The 24,241-nt window shown below is 31.3% G+C and overlaps 1 protein-coding gene across 4 annotated transcripts in view; it reads right to left on the bottom strand.

The window, feature by feature from the left end:
- Positions 1–24,241, bottom strand: part of LOC113521436 (heparan sulfate 2-O-sulfotransferase pipe) — an 83,148-nt gene that overhangs the window by 31,853 nt on the left and 27,054 nt on the right. For all 4 annotated transcript variants that reach the window (XM_031912892.2, XM_031912891.2, XM_052899000.1 and 1 more), the window contains exon 3: positions 6,039–6,178. In XM_031912892.2, coding sequence (XP_031768752.1) covers positions 6,039–6,178 — 140 coding nt within the window. The remainder of the gene's footprint in view (positions 1–6,038; positions 6,179–24,241) is intronic.

Genomic DNA, 24,241 nt, shown 5'->3' with positions numbered 1-24,241 from the left:
CTTAGTCCACTTCATAAAAAAACCTAAGATAAAAGCATAATAAAGATGACAAAGTGTGTACTTGTAGACATTTAATAAAATAATTATGTTCACGTACCTATTTCGCATATGATGCTTTACTTATATAACTTTCTCTATACACTTGCGAGATTTATGTTGACATTTGTTGGGATTTATTTGCGATCACACGTAATAATCTGATTTCTATTCCAATATTATGTCACATCAATTCTATACTAATCTCCTTTTATAACATTCCTTACATCGTAATTATGTAATAGGTATAACTTGACTGATATTATTTTATCTCTGTTTAAAACTAGGTATGGTTTCAGTTATTTTCTTCCTTGAGATAGAGTTAATAATTTCATCAATTCGACTGACTAAAACAATAGATGACTTTGCACAAATGTGATACTTTGTCTAAAGTCATCTGTTAGTCTTCATTTCACTTATTTCTACAAACTACTAAATAACTTTATTTATATAGCTAAATACTAGTTTGAAGAGTGAACTATAAAAGTGGAATTATAGATGAATTACACAAAAAATTACTACCTCAATAAAACAAGAGGCGTAAGAAAATGTAATTATTATTTAATCATATATAATTACATTTTATTTATGCTTAAGTTATACTTGGTATAATAAGTATAAGTTAGGAAGAAAGTAATGACACTTAGGTACTCCGATGATAATAATTATTAATTTTTGAAAGGCAATCGATGTACTGAGAAAGTCACCCTATTTCCTAGCTTTCTCTCGTGATTGAAGGGAAGCTTTTACTGTTTCCGATCTACTGTTCTACAATTACTTGCAGTAAAAGAGTCTCGTGCTATCTAGCTAGGATAGCAGTTATATTACCTGTATACCTATCATTAATAATATTGCTTGCGATGGAACATCCAAGATGTTTCATTATTTATTTATTTATTTATTTCTCTACCAGTCAACTGTATCTAAGAACTGTGTCTAAAACAAAATTTTGTTACCTATTCTTAAATATAAGCGTAGATAAAATTTCTTAGTACTTTATTGAAAATCTGAAAATGATTGATTAATTAGTGACTGTAGTATTGTTGAGTATTTTTTTATTATTATTCGTGTATTAATAAATAAATTTACATTTGAAAATGTGCTAATATATAAGTAGAATAAATTAATATGTTCTAATATTATTTGTATAACTTCTACGAATATTAAGAAAATTTATTATTTATTTTATACTTCAATTACATTATTTCCCATATATATAGGAGGACAGCTGCTTCTTTCCATAAGGAAGGTTATCAGCCTCTTTGCTGTTTCAAGTAAATATATAAAAAAGATAATAACATCTAGTAATAGTGTTGCGACAAAAAAGTTTTAGTAACATATTTTTTTAAATTTTAATGCAATAGCCATCAAAGTCTATTAATATTAATGATGCTAAAAAAAAATAACAACAATAACATGAAAGCTAATTACTCCTTCTAGCGCATACCTATTGCAAAATTAGACGAAACGCAGTGTAGGTGAACTTAAATGTTTAACAGATCGCAATCATCCTTTAAAATATTGTGAATACTTGTACAAAATCATTAGAGGAAAAAATTTTGAAAAAAAAAACCTCTCATTTGTCCTGTCGACATACCGTAAAGGTTTACCTAATGCTTGCGACAGTCTTAATGAATTTGACAGTCTCAATTGCAAGTTATACTCGTACCTGGATACTTTAAATCATATAAACATTGACAACATTATGGTGTAGGAAATTTCATAAGGCACAAAGGGTAATAAATTGTAATCTGGTGCATGCCGTTTGCAGTAATGACAGCTAACGGGATTCGGTATGGATTAGCATGCGATTAATGATTTTGATATAAAGTATTCCTGTTCCTGCTTAGTAGAGTTTTTTACTTCCTCACTAGGTAAATTCATAAACTATTTATGTTGAATTCTACAAGAAACAGTTTCCAGCACGTACGTGTTAACGTGCGTTGTTGTTTTGATTTAAAGAGTAAGATAGTGACTGCTATATCTGACACATGAGATAGGAGTGACTGAGCCGAAAATGACTCTATTAGTTCTTTTTCGTGTTTGCATTTTATTCTTTAAGCGTATGTGCCAAAATATTTTGCGAAATCTCTAAAGGCACAGTGGTATCTGGTGGACTGTCAGCTTATTTGCCATTCTAAGTTGTATAAAAAAAACAGATTTTATGAAAATATTTATTAAAATATTGCAAGATGGCGTCTTGTTTCAGTGGTATAGGTAACTATCCCAATTCCTTTAAGGGAGAGAAGGAAGAAATTGTTAGTAATGCGGACTATCATTCCCATTGCTAGCAATATACCCTGTCAGGTCCTCCACGTGGTCCTCTCTGAAAAACTACCTGCCTTTCCATTCCCATCTATCATCCTTCACTGGTGCCCCGCCAGCGTATATCGTTAGTGTTGGCGGGGTTGCTATTTTATTATTATCCATAAAAAAAAACTACCCAATTTATAGATCGCAAATGTCATAACCCAAGTTCAAAAAGGCCGATACTGATTTTCAACTGTCAATTTAGAAAATTGTATTTTCTTACATTACCTCTTTTTATCCCACCTTATCCCATATCATATATATATATATATATATATATATATATATATATATATATATATATATATATATATATATATATATATATATATATATATATATATATATAAATATCAAGTTCACAGACTGTCTTTGAACTCTTTATATTATAGTTGACTAAACATCCCGTGTTTATTAGCATAATAACCCTAGTTATGCAATCGAATGATAGGGTAATGATCTCAAAAGGGGCAATTTTCACTGTGTCGGCCACAGCATACTGCCCAATGCCCGGCAATCATGTATAATTGCTATGTTTAACGCGATAAATGTTAGGTATAAAATAATTTGATAACTGTTTGCTTGCTAACATCTTGTATGTTTCATATGTGTTATTATTATCTTCAATTTCGATCTTTATTTCGTAGCTTCGTGCATCGCGAATTATTTTAACAGTTTTTTTTTGTTTATCTCTTGGTAAATGCTAAATTATATTTTTAGTACAAGTAAGCTTACTGTTAGAACAAACAGTAATTTTAGGTATCTATTCAACAAATATTATAAATGTAAATATTTGTAAAAATGTTTGTCTGTTTAGGAAGATATTTGACCGTTTGTTACTCAAGTACATCTAAAAGGACCATATTTGAATTTGTCACATAGATGGAACATGAATTAACAAATTCTAATTTATTAGAAAAAGTGGTAAGATTGTCCTTATTATTATTCCGTGTCTACAAAAAATGAAAAACGTAGTATTTAGCCGAATTACAATAAATTAAAAGTGCTTGCATTTGCTGTGTGTGTATATTATACTATTACGCATGTAGTATAATTAATTAAATTATTGCTCTAATTATTTATTACTGTACGTTTATAGTATCTTAATAATTAAATTATACTACATACATCTGTCTATGTACTTTATGAGTAAATAATTAAAATAAAATGCTATGATCTCTCGATATAATTGTCTATTAGAAGGGTAGAATTTTAACATTGATCGGTCTTATGTCTTCCATATATTATTAATCTTAGGTCCATTCTGAGTCCTAGGGCTATCTAGGGATCGGTGTATTTGTAATGAATAAAAGGTGAACGGATTGTATCAGAAAAAAGATATAGGACAAATACCGTTTATCAAATTATAGTAATTAGAGGACTAGCGCACCTGCGTCACTATTTAATAGCAAATTTTATTGTAAAAATACTATGATTTTGTGATATTTAGTTTTTCCTTTGCGTATAATCGTAATGTAGTCAAAGTGTGAGTCAAAAATATTCTTAGAAATAAGAATATTTTTGACTTCTAAAAATATTTTTGACGTAGTTTGGAGGTGTACAATAATAGAAATATACAGAACAATGTTCTTACCTTTTTGTATTTTTCCATTTTCCAGTTTGTGCATTATTCTTTTACGTAAAATAGTGATAATTTTTTCATAGTGTGTTAAGTGCGTCAATAAAGAATCATAAAAATTTTGAAAATTGACCCCCAAAAGGTATAAATTTTTCATGTTATCCATTATCCTAAAATATTGATTCTATTTCACAATTAGTGAAAAATTTATGTGTAAAAATTTGCACGCAAACGAAGTTGCGAGAATAGAACTAGTAAGTAATGGAATGTACTATTGATACAATAATAACATCCCTAGCGGTATTTCTATCCATGATTTAGTTTGTGGTGTGATCAATAAAATGCAGGTAGATCATTCAATAAGGAAGTTGTGCAGATGTGAACGTGTTCATCGCGTAGGCCTTTTACGTATCCTACACCAATAGCTTAGGTGTGAGTCGCTGCGGTCGCAACAACAACATGGGAATCATGCCGGCACAATTTACGTTACCGCATTAAAAGTACTGTTATTTTCTTACCGCAAATAAAATAAATACAAATGGTGAACTTAATCCAACAATGATCGGACTTATCCGCACGGAAAAATGGAGAGAAACGAATCAATTCCAAGCCACGATTTCCTATGGTTAGGATTCCAAAACGAAGGGAACCAGTGAACGGTATCGGAACGGTTCAGTGAGTGTAGACTATGAAATATTTTTTTCGTGCTAGTGAAAGTATAGACGAGACGAGTTCCCGTGATGGTGACCGTAATGTCAAGTATACACGCGACGTGACGCGTCAAGAAATCCACGTTCCGCGACACAATAGGACAATGGTTAACCAAGCGCTTCACTTCTTCGTTTCTTACTGCAGGTTGATTAAGTACTAATTAGCAATTAACAAACGCAATACGATCTCTTCGTTTGGTGTAATGATTGCGAATTATCAAAAATAATGCTTCATATAGTAGAATTTTATTAGGAAGTGATTAGATTGCATCTAATCGCTTTGTTTGTCTTCAGAAAAATAGTGCCATTAGCGACCTAGTGTTAATTGATAGAGTTATTTCGTAACAGTATTTTTTCTTTTCAATCGTTTTGTTTTTTAATCGCAGAACTAACGGTTATTATATTTAATTTATAACGCTATATGATTATACGAAGGTTGTAATAGTCAATGTGGTGTATTTTTTGCATAGCCAAATTAATTGCAGAACACGTAATCTAAGAGAGGGGTGAATACCTTAACCTTCTAAATAAGTTGCTAATGCATAAGTTATCACTTCTGTATGCATGCGACACAACGAGACCGCAACGTTCCACGTCTTGTTCTTTGCCTATCGCATGGTAATGAAAACGGGACAACGTATGAAATTCTTTTCAGGCGTGTGTTTCCTAACTTATATAATATATCTTTCATAAATGCAATCTAATTTATATCGTAGTGAATATGACTCCTTGGTTTTGTCATAAATGGTAATAAATTAGGCAACATTTTGGTCAAAAGCTTTTAAAATTTATATAAATAAAAAAAAATCAGATTTGCAATTTTAAATAAAAAATTTTTTTTAGCACACTTGTGAGTATTCTCCCGATATCATCACACGCTCGTTTCTTTTATTAATAACATGTTTTCTTTCATATTCTTACTTGTATCAAATGAGTATTAAACGTCTAACACATCATCATCATCATTTCAGCCGTAACTGTCCTTTGCTGAACATAAATAAGTTTTCCTTATAATGGGAGTTTTGTCAGTTACCAGTTGTCAGTTGCCACGCTTGACAGGCGGGTTGGCAACCGAAGTTTGACTTTTAGAGATGTTTTAAGAAGGTTTAAGAGTTTTAAGTGTCTAACATATATTTAATTTTAATAAATTTATCTAGTTTCACATCTTTTCTGGTGTATTTTTGATTCTTACTATATATGTATGTAAAAAAAGTTTTATTGTTTGTAACGTCTTGACGCTTTAATTGTTTAACCAATCATCATAAAATTTAGTACACTTATAATATAATATTTTGGATAATTATAGGCTACTTTTATTCTCACCAATCAACTCGGCCACACGGCACGTGGATGAAGTTGCGGGTAAAAAGTAGTGTAAAATATAGAGAAAATATTATACTGACTGTCTGTGAGATGGTTGAAGGCCGTGATGTCATCGTTGAGCCGGCCCTGCATGCGACGAAGCTTGGTGCTCAGATCTCGAGTATGGAGGAACAGGAACAAGGTACATGACACCGCCACGAGCGCCACCAACTCACTAGTCCTGTAATGAAAATCACAGGCTAAATTAGGTACTAATTAAAAATTTATACAATCCGACGTTTATAGTATATATTTAGATATATTATGTAATATACATATAATGTAGATAACATATTTACCTATATAAATCTTAAAATTGCATCATGTTCGTGATTGCTAAATAAATAAATTGCTGAACTCCTAAACCGATCAATCTTGGTTATAATTTGTTATGTGTGCCTTATTAAAATAAATAAATAAAAATCTATTTTAATGAATTTTGTAAATGTATATACTTTTTGTTTAGACATGAGAAATGGGATAATTTTTATGTTAATAACAAAAAATTTACTCAGTAGGCGACGGCGATGCGACATTTATGTACATACAAGCGAACAATAAGTGTCTGTTTGTATGTATGTACATAAATTAGTAACAGAATAAATACTAAAAGTTACTTATAAATGGTGATGATATAGTTAAAAAAATTATAATAAATAAATGACAGCTCCCAGTGAGAATCGCGTGAAGCTTGACCTAATAGGATATATTGCAATGTCTATATGACTAAGAATTCCTTCCCCCGGTTTTAACAGCATGCAAACAGCTCTTGTTTTATGTTACAATGAAATAGTAACCCTGAATGCGCTATCGATTGGTATTCCTATTGCTATTCCTCATTGGTGGAGCACCAGTGAGGAATAACAATATATTATATTATAAAAGGTGAGAATACAAAGGCAGGTCTGATAGCCTATTGTGATGAATATGTCTGGAATTCAGCATGATGGTTGCCAAAAGGAATCACATGAAGGTTTATCTAACAAGGTACACTCTGTTTTATATTGGGTTCTGCTTTAAAGGGTGAAATATAATAACGCAACAATACATACTCTTGAATAAATTCGATTCTGGGTCGATTCTTCATCGATTCGTACTGCCCACCTATGGAAAGTGGTAAGCGCGCGTCGCCTTTAGACAGAAACAATATCAATTCCATTGCCATATTCCATTCTTCCGCCGTGCTATTTAGTCGTATGGTCTTAACATAAAATGGGCCACGTCTTAATTTCTCATCAATGTCGTAAGAGGCGACTAACGAGATTTAATGGTCGAGGGATGGGCAGCAGCGTCCCTCTTAAAACATCACCAAAGCCTAACCGCGAATACCAACGCACTTGCCAAGCGTGGCAATTACTGGCAAAACTCCTCCAAGGAGGAGGCCTATATACAGCAGTGAATAGTTATGACTGATACGGTGAAGATATGATGAATCCATTCTTCAAACGGAAACATAGTCATGCAAGCACAGCAATAAATTTATTCATTCAAATCGCGTATTAGATTTTTTCATTGAGGAAAAACGAAATAGTGACGTATTAATTAACCCAATTCCTTTGGCAACCTTGTCTACTGTCTTGTCACGCGACTCAACAGGACAGCGTGATAAATGTTATTATGTCGGATCTGTTTAAGTAAGAACGTTTAATTTTATTAAAATATTGGAAATAGCAAGAACTCTGACCTCAAAACTGTCTTATATTGGATCACCATCATACCAGCTGTTAAAATAATACTGCCTTCCCCATAGGGGAGGGGGAGAGGTGCCAGTACCACGCTCGGCAGGCGCGTTGGCAACCAGAGTTAGGCATTTAATGTTATTTTAAATTTTTAGAGGGACGTTGCTGCCCATCCCTCGATCATTAATTTCCCTAAGTTCTTACGATACCCATGGGAAAGGAAGAAGGGACCACACGGCGGATACTACATTTCATTTAAGATATCTACATCATAAATATTACAAACATCTTCTGTACAAAATTTCGTCGCAGATTTCCAGATATCATATTTATTAACTTAACTAAAAAAACTAGCAACCTAACCCGGCTTCGCACAGGAATAATTTATACATTCAAGCCTTCCACGAAACTCGTAACAAAATCTGAAAATCTGTTGCATTAAAACATGCAAAAGTAAGTTGAAAAATAGACAGACGTGGACTGTGACTTTTTTGTTCTATTTACAGATGTAGGTATATAAAATTCTTTCAAAAGCTGTGAACCAAAGAGGATGTAATACCAAGTCTAGATACACGGCCTGAATAAAGACCTTGGACTCCATACACTAATGTAATAGCTAAGTAAAACTAACGGATGGTTAATTCACATTACACCATTAACATTTTTGCTCATCTGATTTGCAAATAACACTGAAATGCACACCTGTGCCGTGCTTTTGCGTTACGCATAACAAACAATTCGACCTTGCCGATTGCATATTACCTAACGATATGGGACTCAACAATGGTAACATGTTTAGAATACCTACCATGGGTTTTTAATATATTCTGAAATATTCATGTATATGGTATTCTTCATAAATCAGTGTCTACTATCTCCAATCAAATGGGCATTAGTGTGTTTGCCATTTTAAACTATATAAAAAATAACGTTTTTTGTATGTAAATCGGCTGACTAAGCCATTGATTGTTTTATCACAAAAAGTTAAACTTACAATAGACAGATGTTCAATACATGATTAGACGTCTCATTAAGAAATCATTTTTAATATTTATCAATATCTAAACAAATGAAAGTCTGTCTTATTAAAAACAAAAAGGTAGGTATATAAAGATATATATTTTATTACAATAGTTTATAATATAGACTTTAGCACATAAAATTATAAATACATTATAATACCGACTAAACAACGCTTAACTACTTAACTACAGTTTTGTTAAACATTGTTCAGAAAATCTGTGTTTTTTAAATTATTTTTGTGGTAAGACCCCAACTAATCAAGCAAAACAGACACACAAGTCTGTAACAATATTTTAAAGAATATAAAATCTTAGTTTTTGTCAAGTTTTTCCTTTTGTATTTAAATTCGGAAGGCAATAGAATAGAAAAATAATATACTCATCATCTCAACCATTATCTACGACTGCTGACCATAGGCCTCCCCCATAGACTGCCATAAAGAACGGTCCTAAGTCACCTGCATCCGCCAACTTCCTACATTGCATTTGAGGTCCTCTAGTGAGGGGTCGTTCTACACTGTGTTTGCTCGTACGGGGTCGCCATTCGAAAACCTTTATATATAATAATATAATATACTTATTACCGCCTAAAACAACACAAAAAATATATAATATAGTTTATCTAAACAATGTTTAACAAAACTGTAACTAGAACACCTATGTTTTGATACCCAAAACAGAATAGCTGTGAACGCAAAAGCGACAAAAACAATCGATCACTCACCTACAGTAATTGTTTTCGTATTACGTATAGTTATTTTATAATAAAATCATGGCGTTTATATGAAATAATCTAAGTGGCATTTAAGTCATTTCGTTGCATCCAGCCTTAAAACTACAGTTTAAAAAATAAATGAAATAAATTATTATTACATTTCTTTTTTGAGCATATGCTCTTTGCCCAATTGCCCATTGTTATTGCTATTACCCATTTAATATAACGATGTAATAAAACTAGCATTTGATTCCACAACATAGGAATGGGCAAATTTTTTCCTATTGCTCGGATTAAATAGGTTTGGAAACGGTGTTTATTCAGAAACTTAAATGAAAACAATTTTTTATATCGTGACTTTGGTTTTTTTAATACCATTTACTAAATGTTATTTAGTCGATGTCACATCCTGTTTTGTTATTTGAAGGTTTTAATGAAAAACCCAGAATTTGGCAGACACGTATTCAAGAGTCTGAAACAAATAAGTCTATGAACTTATGGATGAAACTAATTTTAACTATATGGATATACCTATATAAAATAAAAAACTGACTACTATATCCAGTTAATAAAGCATATAATTATTTTTAGTGACTTTGATATGATGCTCTTTGATTAAATGACATTAAAGATAATAATAGTATATTACTGCAGCGGCCAGCAACTGAGGCATTGATGGACGAACGTGCAAATGTGGGCCGAGACGTAGCCGAGGCACGTGAGTCCATCAATGCCTAGTTGTGACCAAGGCTTATATAGTAGTTTTCTCAAACAATGCGCGGAAATCAAAAACACAAATTTACTTTTTATGTTCAATGACAAATAACGAACAATAATAATTTTTCACGCGCCATAATGTTTCTTTTTTTTTTTAATAAACAGCTTTATATTTGCAAGCCAGTTCGAAATTTAAATAAAACTTTTTATTAGTTACCTCCTTGGTAGCCATGTTTCGAAGTAAAAGATCATTCCATTTTTAAATTACAGGACAGATATGAGTTTATATAGTAATTTATCTGGCCGCAAAACACGACCGATATGGATTTTCAACTTTTGCCGGCCGCTGCCCGCATGTATCTGGCCAGTATGGCAATTTTGATTTATCTTGAAGAAGATTTTCAAAATAATGCTCACATTTCCAAGAATGTTTGAGAAAAAAATTAGGAATATAGCCACTGCATTGTAATGAATATTTTTACAAACACTTCGCCAAACACAACCCACAACTTTTTTATTTTTAACCGAATATGTACGAATAAATAGACTATGAATACACATACGGGTTTCGTATAATCGTGAATAGAAATACTAAAATATATAATTATTACTTACAACGCCGAAAATCGGAGTGCATTGTTTATTTGAAAAAAAGTCACGCACAATTAGTACGGTTAATTAGTACGCGACATAGTATCTAGATGAAAATGATTTATCATAACTGTAATTTTATAATTTAAAGTAATTGATAAGTATTCCGCTAATGTAGAACATTAACTACTTACTGTTAAAAGTAGAGATTAACTGTCGGCGCATTTCTGTAGAAGTATTTTGAAACAATTATATTTGAAGCTTTTGATTTATTTCATGCAATCGAAAATATTTAATCGCTAAAGATAAACAACATCGTTAGATTTAAATATTTTTGCACTATTGGGCTAAATTTAACTTAAAGAATGTTAACTTTATCTGAATAACGTAACGTAATGGCGTGGAACCGTCTTTACTGCCCATAAAGTGTTACGCCCAATATTACGTAAATATATACTCAGTTTAGACGCCAGATTTTATCGAGTACCTTTAATTATGTTGTGTTAGTATTCAATACTCATAAGAATATTAGTAGGTACGTAATACCGAGAAGACTCACCAGGAAAACACATATAAAGCGATAACAAGAAATAGTTAAATGTGCGTGCGTATCTAAAGTTCTAAATATTACTTAGATAGAATCAATAAAACTCTTCCCTCGAAGCTAATCACTTCACATTATACACAATGTTTACGTTATGTAAAATATATAATTTACATGAATTGCCAATTATTTATTGCCCACATACAAGCGGGAGTACAGTATACGTAACTCTGAAAATTATCTATTCAAACCCTTTAATTACCATTTCGTTCGATACAATTCGACCATAATTGATACATACTGAATATAGGTTATATCTACTCAATCATGCATACAGTCTAACAATTATTCTACGGTTAGATATGTTCATCTTCCTGCTCTGTTTTATTGCTAGACTTTTTTATTCTAATAACTGGCTACTATGCATATTGATTTCTCTAAAATTACACGTTGTGACAATTGAGAGCAGTTGAGCTAACCGCGAGTGAATACAGGCCCATACAAAAAATCAACATTTTTATAACCATTCATTTTGTTGTTGCACATTAGAAAAAAAAGTCAAAATGACATTGTCGAAGATAATTCGTACAATTTAAGGTTTTGTTCTAAAAAAATATATCAACTTTAATCGTGGCAAAACCAGTTATTTTGTTTTAAAAATTAAACTAATGAAGCAATTTTAATACAATTTCTATGCAGTCTGATATTATTAAAGAAAAAAATAAATTAGAATTATCTAAATCAGTTTATAAATGACTGAGTTTGAGGTATAAAATAAAAAAATACAACCGAATTACAAACTTCCTCCTTTTTTAAGTCTGTAGAAAATACAAAAAAAAACAAATCTAAGATAATGTATTTTTAAATTCGTTTCAGAAACTAGAGAAGCTAAAACTTTTTGCATAAATTGATTTTATCTCTGCGTAGTACCATAGATATCCATATTAGGTTTCACGTAACCAAAAACCTGAGTGCTTTCTAGGTGATATCACATCTGTCTTTTAGATGTAGTATCAAAAAGAGCATATAATAAAGGAGTGATTAAAACAATAGTGTGATTGCGTTACCTGGCAGCTTCTCATAAAATTTATCACGCTGTATTATATCAAAATATTTTTCTAATACTAGACGTCTAAATAATTAGACATGGTTAGTACTTATTCACAAGTCTGTGAAAGAACATATGAAATATATCTACACTTGTTTACATATCAGTGTTGTTTGTAAAAAACATATGCAAAGATTATAGGTATAAATTAGGATTTCTTTCTTACCATAGATACTGCAATTAATTTCTCGAAATCAACTATAACTGACAGTAATTATATGACCGATCTTTTAATAAAAAGTGACCTCTTGTTTTTTTGCTCACACAAATTCTCTGGTAATGATACCCGCAAATTTAATTTGTGAATTCATTTCATGTGTGTCTGTACTATACAATACAAATGATACATGAAAATTACTATTAAATTATTTTGAGCCATTTCATACACATTTAAGATAACATATACTGATGCTCATAGCTATCAGTGCGGTTCCAATGGAATTTTTGAGAATTTATCTTCTTTGTACTATAATGCTCGTCACTGTTATATAAAGAATCACTGAACAATATTTCACGGTGTTTAATCCATTTGTTTTAGTCGAGGACTATTTGTAATAACTTCTCTAATACTTATATATTTAATGTGTTGCTTTATGTGATCAATGTTGTATAATATAAATAAAAAAAAATAAAAGTGTACTCAGCCAGTTGTATAAAAAATGAATTGAGTTCCTTTCATTGGAATGTGTCCATTAATATAAAAAGTCTGCAAATATAAAAAGTCCTTTCACATTTAAGCTTTCAGCTTTCTACAACTATCCACGTTCACCGTAAGTATACGCTTAATACGATCCAGAAGTTCTAAATTAAAGCGGAAATACTATAACATTATAATCGTTAATTTGTTAGCTTACAGTTACGTTTATGTTCTCAAAGTGTCTATATACCCATCTATGTTCTCGAACTCTAACATAAAATACACTCCAAATACCTTTTTGTTTTACGGTGTATCCATACTAATACTATTTTCTATTATTTATATTACGTGAAAGTAAGTTTGTAGTTTTTTGGTTTGTTACGAATTGTCGTGAAATTTGCTATGGTAGGATTATAGACACCTGTTACTTATACATAGTAAATGTATACGCCATTTTTTATTTTATTTTAGATAGTCATGAGTTATTTGTTTAGTTATAAATGTAATGTATTTTACTTCATTAAAGTAAAATACGTTACAATAATAAACTATGAAATTACTGCTATTTTAACGAAACTTTATGATTTTATTTTTTAATATATTTTTATATTTAATATTTCTTTAAAGAAATAATGTATGCTGCATTCATTTATTGATACGTTTTAATTACTAGTGTTAAATTTTGTTGTGTTAGGTCCGGTAATTTTACTGTTTATCGTTTTTTACTTCAAGTACTTACCGGGGCGTAAAATAACGCAGCTTTGATAATGATCGGTGATAGGATAATTACAGAACTCACTAGATGGTTTACATAGTCACTGTTTGCCAAGGGTCACCGAACCTAATAATACATCATTCATCGTTTAGACACATATCAGACGAATAGTGGGCCTCGACATGTATTAAAAATAGTAATAACATACCGTTTATATTATTCCAAAACAATCATAACAACTTTGTGCTTGTTACAGTAGAGTTACCAAAGGGAGAATTTTATACAAAAGTTGTTTGCTTGGGCACCTCTGTCCCATTCGTATTTCTACCTTGAAGCAGTTGTGTTTGCATGGCTGTATTTCGGTTTAACGGGTGGGAGATGGCAGTGAATTTACAGGGTGTAGAGGAATAACACCTGAGTCCTCAGAAATGGCAACGCATAGGGGGTATCATGGGCGAAACAGTCTTCTGTTATGTCCATGTTATTGCTCATTTCTATAGGCGACGGTTACCACTTTCCATTAGGTGGGTCGTCAGCTTGTTTGTCGTTTTAAGTTGCATAAAAAAATTAAATTGTAGCAAACGCGTTATAGTGTAAAATTATTGAAATTTTTATGAGATTTTAAAGAAAGATATATATTAAGTAGTATAGTACTAAAACTTAAGTACTTAATAATAGACTAAAATAACCTTCTGATAAGAATTTTTCAGTTATCCAGTTCCACCAAATACGAGTAGTAGTAATATCGTAATAAAATTCGAGATTCAAGAATTAAAAATGAAATGAAAAAACTTCTTCACTATTGATTTCCAAAGCACAGAATCAAAAGATCATTAATATCGCCTTTAATATATTGATATGATCATTAAATAATAATTAATCATTTAAATTGGTATCGGTCACACTACCTAATTAAAATATTGGTTACATTATTTAACTACTAATAGCGTCATCAATTTACATTTATCAGAAATCATAAATACTTTCTAAAGATACGGTTAAATAAATGTTGCGTTACATCCTTTTTGAAATGCAATCAAATGCATTTCACATCTTGGAATTGATAATAAAATTCGTGCCATTAAAACGATATCATTAACCATTTATCGATGGCGGTATCTGCTAAAGTACCAGGAGGATGTAAATCTAAAGAAATCCCTGCACAAGGATAAACTTAAACTCTGATATTATCATTTTACAATTTAATTACTCTTGCCATAGATAAACAGGGGAGATATTCGGGTAAAAGTGTAACTTTGTATGCTTTTACCACATACTGGTTTGAACTATATTACACCGTAGTAGGATTTTTACATAGAGTTTCTTTTTCAATATAGACCTAAACCTAAATAAGTCAAAAGGAATCGTTAGTAACATGGATGCACAGACTGACTGTTAGCTGTCAGACTGACTTCATGGATTGGAAGCATTATGATTAATTCCTAGTGAAATATTCCACCTGACACCTGACTTTTCTCAGATAATACAGGAAAATGAAACGTTCATCATTTGCAAATGCGGGGTTACTATTTCAATTTTATTCATTTAAAAAATAAATTAAAAAATTTCATTAAATATAGAAATTTTCATATAACAACTACTTGCTTTTTAAAATATTCAACACGCAGGATATGATAACGCCATATGTATGTAGGTGACTTGGCAGGCCATGAGTGAAAAAGAAAGTGTGGCGAATAATATTCTCGTATCAAACTTACGTGGTCTGACACTTAAAATGCTTTTATACGTGGAGCTATATAGAATTAGAAGGAACAAGTTCCCTCGCTCGGATGGAAACGCGTAAACTCGTTTACTGCCACAGATATGGATTTGTGGTTGATGCAATTACAAGTACCTTGCATGTCAATTGTTGACGGTATTCTTATTCTCTAATAGATTACTATTGTCTAAAATTTCTATTCTATATCGTTAAAATTAACGTCGAAAAAATATTAGAGGATTATCAATAACATCAGTGATGACATTTTTTAAAGGGTTTGGATTTTTTTTTAATTATCATTAATAGTAAATATTAAATCGAGTAAGTGTTACCTAACGATATAATTCAGTGACATCAGAGCGAGATGCCAATGTCTAGCATTTTGTTTTTACTTAGGCGTACAGCAATAGGAATGTATATATATTTAAATAGTACATACTATTAAGCATACATTTAAATTCCTAATCTATTTATTTTGCTAGATTTCTTTTGAATGTAAACAAATAAATAAATATATAGTTTGGAATGCGCCCTGTTCTGACCGGTGCAGCGTGTAATGAGGCGTGGAGATCTGTCCGTCCAATGGCCGCACTTGCAGCACTTTTTGCATCCTTTGCATTATCATAGATGCATCACGAGAGACTGACGGACCAACCAGCCAACTAATATATTGTAACTGCTACTAAAAATACTTTGGTTTAATGAAGTCTTTCGTTGCAATTCAAGAAAGGTTAAGATCTTGTTATTTTTACCTTAATTTACTTCTCTTCGACCTTTAACAGGTTTATTTCAATGTATTTTTGTAGCGATATAGCTTAGCCCTGTTAATTATTAATTTCATTATATTAGAAGTGTACATTTGAGACATTATTTCAAAAAAATATAAAAAACAAATAAACACGAATAGTGGAGTTTCTCGTCAGTTCTTCTTAACCTGAAATAAACTGTAGGGTTAAAAAGATGAATGTACATGAAGAAAATATTATATATCAATAAATGAATTTGAGAATTTAATTTCTTCTTAGAAGTTTATTACGCTTAAACAGTTCAATAGATTTTATTCATACATAAGTATTTTTAACCGAATTCAAAAAGAAGGACGTTTTCAATTCGGTTGTATTTTTTATGTTTGTTGCCTCATAATTCCGACAGTTCTAAACCAATTTGGATTTTTTTATTTGATAATATAAATAAAAATAATATTCTTACAAATTGGTCCAATATAAATTTAACCAAAACTGATTTAGTAGTTAAGTTTTTATATCAAAACAACTTATTTTATCACAACTGAAGTCGGTTACCTTTATATATCCTCGTACACGTGGGCAAAGTCGTGGGTTACGGCTAGTTTACCTGTATAACAAAATGCGTGCGTGCACTTTCCCCGCAATCGCGGCGTTGCGATTAATAAAAACATTTCACGAGATCGCAATTTGTGTTAATGGCGGCGAATTTAATTCAGTACAAGACTAACAGGTTATCGGGACATACGAATACGCAAATAAATTCTCACCGTTGTCTACTCTTTGACACTCTATCGCGGGGTTAAGATAATATAAGATAAACAATAATTAAATACTTTCTATAATGCCGTAGTAAAAAAATAATATACGATCGAACATATAACCACCTACTTTTTTTTAAGTCAGTTAATAAAAATATTTTTATCTTTATCAAAAGAAAAAGTTATTTGAATAGAAAAATATGTACTTACCTAATTTTAAAATATAAATTTTAATACAGATATGTCAAGGATACTTAAATATTTATTTGTGAAATTTTAGTCATCCAAATGATATAACTAACACGATTCCTCTTTAAAATTTGATCAAGAAACGCTAAAAGTACCAAAGGTACTCGTATTATCCCAAATGAAATGAACGTAGATAGAGAAATACGAAGATAAAATTAAACTATAAATAACGTATAATCCAAGCCAATCAATGAATCAATCTCACAGCACGCGTTGCATCTTATCAAAACCAGTACAATATATCTATGTAAGCGTTTATCCATTTCATAATCTATCAATTTAAATACACTGTACGTGTAATTGGAGAGAAATCATATTTAACTAACCCTTCTTTTCCCGTGGATCTCAGAAAAGGCGACTAGGGGAATTTAATGTTTTTTTTTATACGTCTTAGAACGGCAAACAAGCTGACGGCCCACCTGATGTAAAGTGGTAACCATCGCCTATAGACATAAGCAGTACCATGGACATAACAGAGTGTACTGTTTCGCCCATAATACCCCCCATGCGTTGCCATTCCAGAGAACTCAGGTGTTATTCCTCTGTACCCTGTAAATTCACTGCCATATCCCACCATTCAAACCGAAACACAGCCATGCAAACACAATTGCTTCACGGTAGAAACACGAATGGGACAGAGGTGTTTAAGCAAAAGATTTTTGTACAAAGCCTTCCTCTGGTAGTAGTTATACAATCTGATTCACATTTAGAAAGATCAGTAAATGTATTTTTTATAAGATGAAAATGAAATAGTAACCACGCCCCCACTACCGGTTTACGCCGGCACGGTAGCAATGAAGTGATAGATGGGTATAAAGTCAGGTTAATTGACCTATCATGACGAACTCATCTGAAACACGTAACAAACAAACTCACCTGAAACACACCTTCACCACCAAAGATATAGCTTTAGATATAAACAAACAGGTTTCATGATCAGTAGAACTAGTAAGGAGTTAAGCAGAAAATTGTATCACTGAAGATACTGCTTTAGGTATACAAAAAAGTTATTATATTTAATAAGATTAGTGTTTCATAAAGTTTAAAACTGTGTCATTCTAGACACAGTTTTAAATACACGATAGACTTATATATAGGATCAATAAGAAGTAAGGTGAAGTAGAAGACTGTCTCGCTGTAGATACGTCTTTGGGAGTATTTTTTTTAGATAATAATGGAATGGTACCCGCGCCTACGCTATCGGTATACACTGGCGGGGCACCAGTGAGGGATAATAGCTAAAGATGAAGTAGGTCAGTTAGCCCACCGTGATGAATTTGACAATAAATCAATCACGATGGTTTCCAGGGGGAACCACGACGAAGTCAACCTGATAGGGTATATTGCTAGCATTGGAGGCTACTAATCCCCATTACTAACAATTCCTTCTCCCCCCCCTGCCTTTGGGAGTACAGTAAGCTTCATATTTAGTAGAACCAGTTAGGGGTAAGGTAGAGTAGAAAGCAAATAGATTTATTAATCGATCCGGTGTGGGCTAGTCTGGAGATTGGAAAGTTGGGTGCAGCTCACCTGACAAGTTGCATACTTGCAGCTTTCTATGCTAGATGCGCTTTCTGATATCAAACCCGCTATAAATATTTTCCTTAATAGCCTTGATTTATAGACTTTTGGCGTTAATCATTTGAGATAACTATATACAGATATTGCAATTTTTTTTATTCACACAGTTAACCTGTAGGTTATGTTTACAGTTAATAAATGTTTAATAATTTCCATAATATTGATATTTGTCTGAAGACTCGTCTTTTTATTCTTACAATTACTCAAGCTTTATAGAGAAGTGTGTATATATGAAGAAAGTTAAAGATGTAAATTAGGATAGAAAAATCTGCACATCTATATAAAAAGTTATGATTTTATGATGGTAAGAATATATTCATATATCTATATGTTATTATTATTATTATGTATTCATAGGCAACGCATGAGGGATATCACGGGTGACACAGTATACTCTATTATATCATGCTACTGTTCATGTCTAGAGGTGACGGTTACTATTTTCTGTCAGGTTAGCGTCAGCTTGTTTGCTATATTAAGTTAAAAAAAAAGTTATATTCAATTATAGGTTGATTTTTCAAGATTCTAAAATCATATATAAATAATAAAATTTTAATATATAAATGAAAATATTTGAGGTATTTAAATATAATAAAATATTTTAGCTTTAGAACTTTTAATATTATATGAAGTATTTTTTATATTTTCAATACACAGTTATATCAGTACCCTAGTTCTCAATCTAGGAAACCAAACAACACATCATAGCCCAAAATACCTGAACGAGTTTATAGTAATGAATTTTATAAATTGCTTCAATCGAAAATCTAATCCATTTACACAAAGCAACTAGTCTATCACGGCTAATATACTGATTTCTACTTTAGATCACATATTAATCATTCTGAAATAAAGTACCCAATAAAGTTTTAATTAAGGCCAAACTACCTACACTACAAATTACAATAAACAATAAATTTTCTCTTTATACTCGCACGCACGTAATGAGATTTTAGACTTTGAATCGTTCATTCAATCAACATGATATCGTTCAATCAATCTTAGTGTGCAAGCTCAAAGAGCTATACAGCGATGACATATTTATAGCTGGTCATTTCTATGAGTATCATTCTATAATATGCATACAAATATGGTAAAAGATAAATCGAGCTGGACTTAAGGTCAAAGATACGTAGTAATAGCTGTAATAAACTTTTTATTGTGCCTCCGTAAATGGAGAAAACAATTGGACGTGAGAGCGACGGCGTAGGCAGACATCACGAGAAATCGTGGCCGAGTATCACGCGTGTTGTTGATCACTTGGTCATCCTCTAAGTGATGACCCAAATATTGAAAACCGATTAAAAATTAAAACCGTGATAGTAGTAACCGCGTTATTCTCAGTCCGACTTGAAGCTTGAAGTAGGAAGTTATAAATTTTACAGTATATTTGTATGTGTAGGTATGTTATGCAATATCTTCGCCAATTTTAGACAAATTTTAATGATTTTTTTTAATTCGAAAAGTTTATTCTCGTATTATTATTTTTTTAATATAATGTTCTTATATGTCTGCTATCTGTCTACTATACTGAATATATACATTTATAAATAAAATCTAGATAGAGAGATTTATGAATACATTATAAGTATTTTATTATGAAAATTATTTATTTATATATTTATTTAAGAAAGTATGTTTGTATTAGCACAGAATTAATTATTTATGTATTTTTTATTAAAATCGTTAAAGAAATTGTTTGTTACCTCTTGTTATCTTACCGATAGAACAAATTACTAACATTATTACGTGTTGGTAGAAAAATAAACAACAGAAAAGAGATTGAACTGTGAAGTGTTTCTATTTATAGATGTATCGCAAAAACTAGTTGATAGAACATCAATTTATTCAGCGTTCCCTGCATTGATATCCACATATTACCATAATACATTTTAAATATAACATATTATTTTCAATTAGATACTATTAGTAGCGATATATCTAGATATCAAATGTTTATTTATGGAAGTAGTAAGGTTTTTCTGTTCTCAACTACAATCTGAAAACCATGTAAATTTTATACCTACTATAGATTTTTTTTGCGGATTTAGATGAGCTTTACAATTATAACAATATGCTTTATTTAGTTTTTATATTTGCCAAAACACAAAATGATCAATGAATTTTTGGCTAATTCTTTTATTTGACTAATTTAATTAAGTACATTCACTTAATTCCCAGGCAAGCAATTAATGAAAAAGAAAGACTCCCTAGAAACGTAGCCTTAACGGATATCAGATCTTGCCTAATAGGATTTGTTACCAAGTTAGGATCTATAGTTAATTAACTGTTGACATCGATTCTGTTGGTTTGCACTCTGTCTGGATAGTGTACCTATAATATATAATTCGTATAAATCTCTTCTAAGATAAATTTTATATTATTACGGTGCTAGTCAAAGCTTTGTGTAGACATTTAGATACAAATATTTTATTTTTATGATTAAGTAAAAGTACGTGCTGTACGTATAACTATTTATTTATAAGCTTTTGTAAATTAACTTTTAATATAAATATTAGCTTATAACAAAAATATACACAGGCGAACTTATCCCTTAAAGAGATTTCTTCCAACCAATTTCTTCCAATTTCTGTCAACCTTAATATGAATATAAATTTATTTATAAAAATGAAATTTTGTTTACGTATTTAATTTTATATCTAATAAATTCAGGCATCAAAAGAATACGGCAAACGAAAATAAAGAATTTTATTAAATTTCTAAAGAAACATTCAATGAGAGGTATATCATTCTAATTAAATGAAAAAAAAAAAACGTATCTTATATCAAATCTTATTAATATCTTGTGATAGCTGCTGACCAAGTTTTTATATGAAAGGTATTTTTTGTTTGTAATAAAATTTATATTATTTTATTTATGTATATATTATTCAAATGTAGAAAAAATATGACGCAATTAATGAAAATAACTCAATAATCAGCCTCAGTATTCCATAACTTTCGATCAAAATAACATTATTATACAATCAATAATTAAATTTGAATAAAATCTAAATCAGTCTGTAGTTCTGTTTTCGAATCATATGACATCGTATAGTATAGACATGTACGAGAAATAGTTACCGTGTGATTTTAACGTCGAGCTGATCCTCTCACTTTCGTAGCCGAGCGGCGTGGGAGACCTACACCGGACATAACAAGCTTTTATGAAGCATTCTATTGAGGGTCCACGCGACCGCCCAATCCGACCACTTTTACTTTCCACAGCGGCTTATCTGAAGAGGTTAATATGATATCATCGTGTTATTGGTGACCATGTTTTATGTCATCACTATTGAATGATTTTTGAGTATAAGTGGTCTTCAATAGATTGCAATGTATGTATTTAAAGCACAGAATTACGTAATATCTCGCTTTATGTGGATTACAATCTATTTTTTTTTATAACTCATTTAAATTTCTAATTCTTTTCTTAACCTGTATATGAACTGGTTATTTAAAATCTTATGATTTTTTAATAGGTGATGCTGAAATGTTAATCTCGTCTGCGCTGTCGGTATACACTGGCAGAGTACCAGTGAGTGATTATAGGAGAGAATAAAAAACAAATAAGTGAGGCTATTTTGATGAATACACCTAGAATTCAGCATGATGGTTTCCAGGGGAGACCACATGGAGGATCGATCTGATTAGGTATATTGCTAGTCATTACTAGCAATATACCTAAACAGATCAACCTACTAACCTAATCCCACGTGGATTAAGGGTCCCATTGGACCCTTAATCCCAATTATTAACAATACCTTCCCCCCTACAAAATCTTATGTTAGGTGGCAATCTAAGATGAGAATATTCATATAAATTATTTTTTTAACGACAGTAAGTTTCTAGCGATCTCTGTCCAGGCTTCACACGGGCGTATAGATAAATAAATTAGTATTTGATATTAACTTTAATATATAAATTTTTAATACCTTGAGACCCTGGTATACAATTGTAATTTTTATAGGGATTTCCATGTTATTTGCTGATAATGTAGTTTTCTATATTGTGTGTGTAGTTGTCTAGATTGTATAGTTTTTGAGTTTAACCATTATGAACAAACACACAAAGAAACAAACATGTACAAAATTGAATTTTCCTGTATATAATATTAGTATAGACTATACAGTACTTGTTACTAAAATAGCAAAGAGATGTACTGTCTCTTGATAATAAGCAATTGCAGTTGTAGTCTTTCATTACATTTGCAACATGCATGGGTGCACGGGTTGCAGACAGATGCAATTACAGAACACTGAAGAAACCTTTTTACAACGTGAATACACCTAACAACATTGTTTCTTGATGGAAAATTTTTTAATATATACTGCTGAAAATATACAATACATAGGCCTATTATTAATCTCTTATTTTTTGTTATTAGGCCCAATGGTATTTATTTATTATTTATTTTAAATATTAGTCGATGCTGATTTACTCCAAGCTGTATTTAATCGGCAAAAAACTTAACTTTTAAAGCCTAATTGCTTGGGTTGCAAACCCATTTACCAAACGTGGCAACTACTGGAAAACCCCTTTTTATGAGAGAGGCCTATGTTCAGCAGTGAACAATTAACAATTGATGATGATGATATTTTACGTGAATAAAGAAAAAATCTTATTGAACTGTGTAACCTAGTAAACCCAAAGGGTATAATTGCTGACCTACTGCACAAGAGAACAATGCACCAATCAATGACAGTACAATAATGATACGATTGGTAACTCATAAACCGCGGCGCGTGCGAATGGTATACCCACGACAAGTACCCAACTACCAATGTCAAAGTGACAATGATGTAACATACTTGTAGTCTCACAATGGCTTAATGTTACTGTCACACATCGTCCGTTCCGCCTGTCTGAGACCGCGATATGAATGATGACGACGAAATCGTACGCGAATACACCTGTTGATAGACCGACAATTGTTCAACGCAACAACTTAATTGTGACTGGCTGTGGAGAAACTCAGAATATGCATTATGCACTGCCAATTTGCATTTGTATTTTGCCATTATAAAAAAAAGAAGATATTACCGTTACCGTGTACTTATGAAAAATTGTTATTTATATAATTGAATAATATGAAGCAGTAAGATGAATAGGTACCTACTAAATTATCATTACAAAAAGCAATAATAATGATGAGAATCATTTAGTGATGAGCACTTCTCTCGATCAAACTACTCAACGAATCTCATGCAGTTCACCAAAACGTAAGTTGTTAAAATGCGATTTCCGACCAATTATACGCACGCCTTTCTATTCGGGCAAAACATTAGCATGTGTACACGCAGCTTTATAAAACAATTACTGGTTAGTAACTATAATATTCTGTAAATTGAATTCTAAATATTGTATGATACGATCTGATTTCTATTTGATTTTAAACTGTGAGAAGCATTTAAAATAACATGGTCTGAGTAGCTAGGTTAACACATAACTATTACTCTTCC

Source organism: Galleria mellonella, unplaced genomic scaffold (assembly GCF_026898425.1).
Source record: "Galleria mellonella isolate WM207_F2 unplaced genomic scaffold, CSIRO_AGI_GalMel_v1 utg55, whole genome shotgun sequence".
Taxonomy (NCBI): Eukaryota; Metazoa; Arthropoda; class Insecta; order Lepidoptera; family Pyralidae; genus Galleria; species Galleria mellonella.
This window is presented reverse-complemented; position numbering and strand designations above follow the sequence as displayed.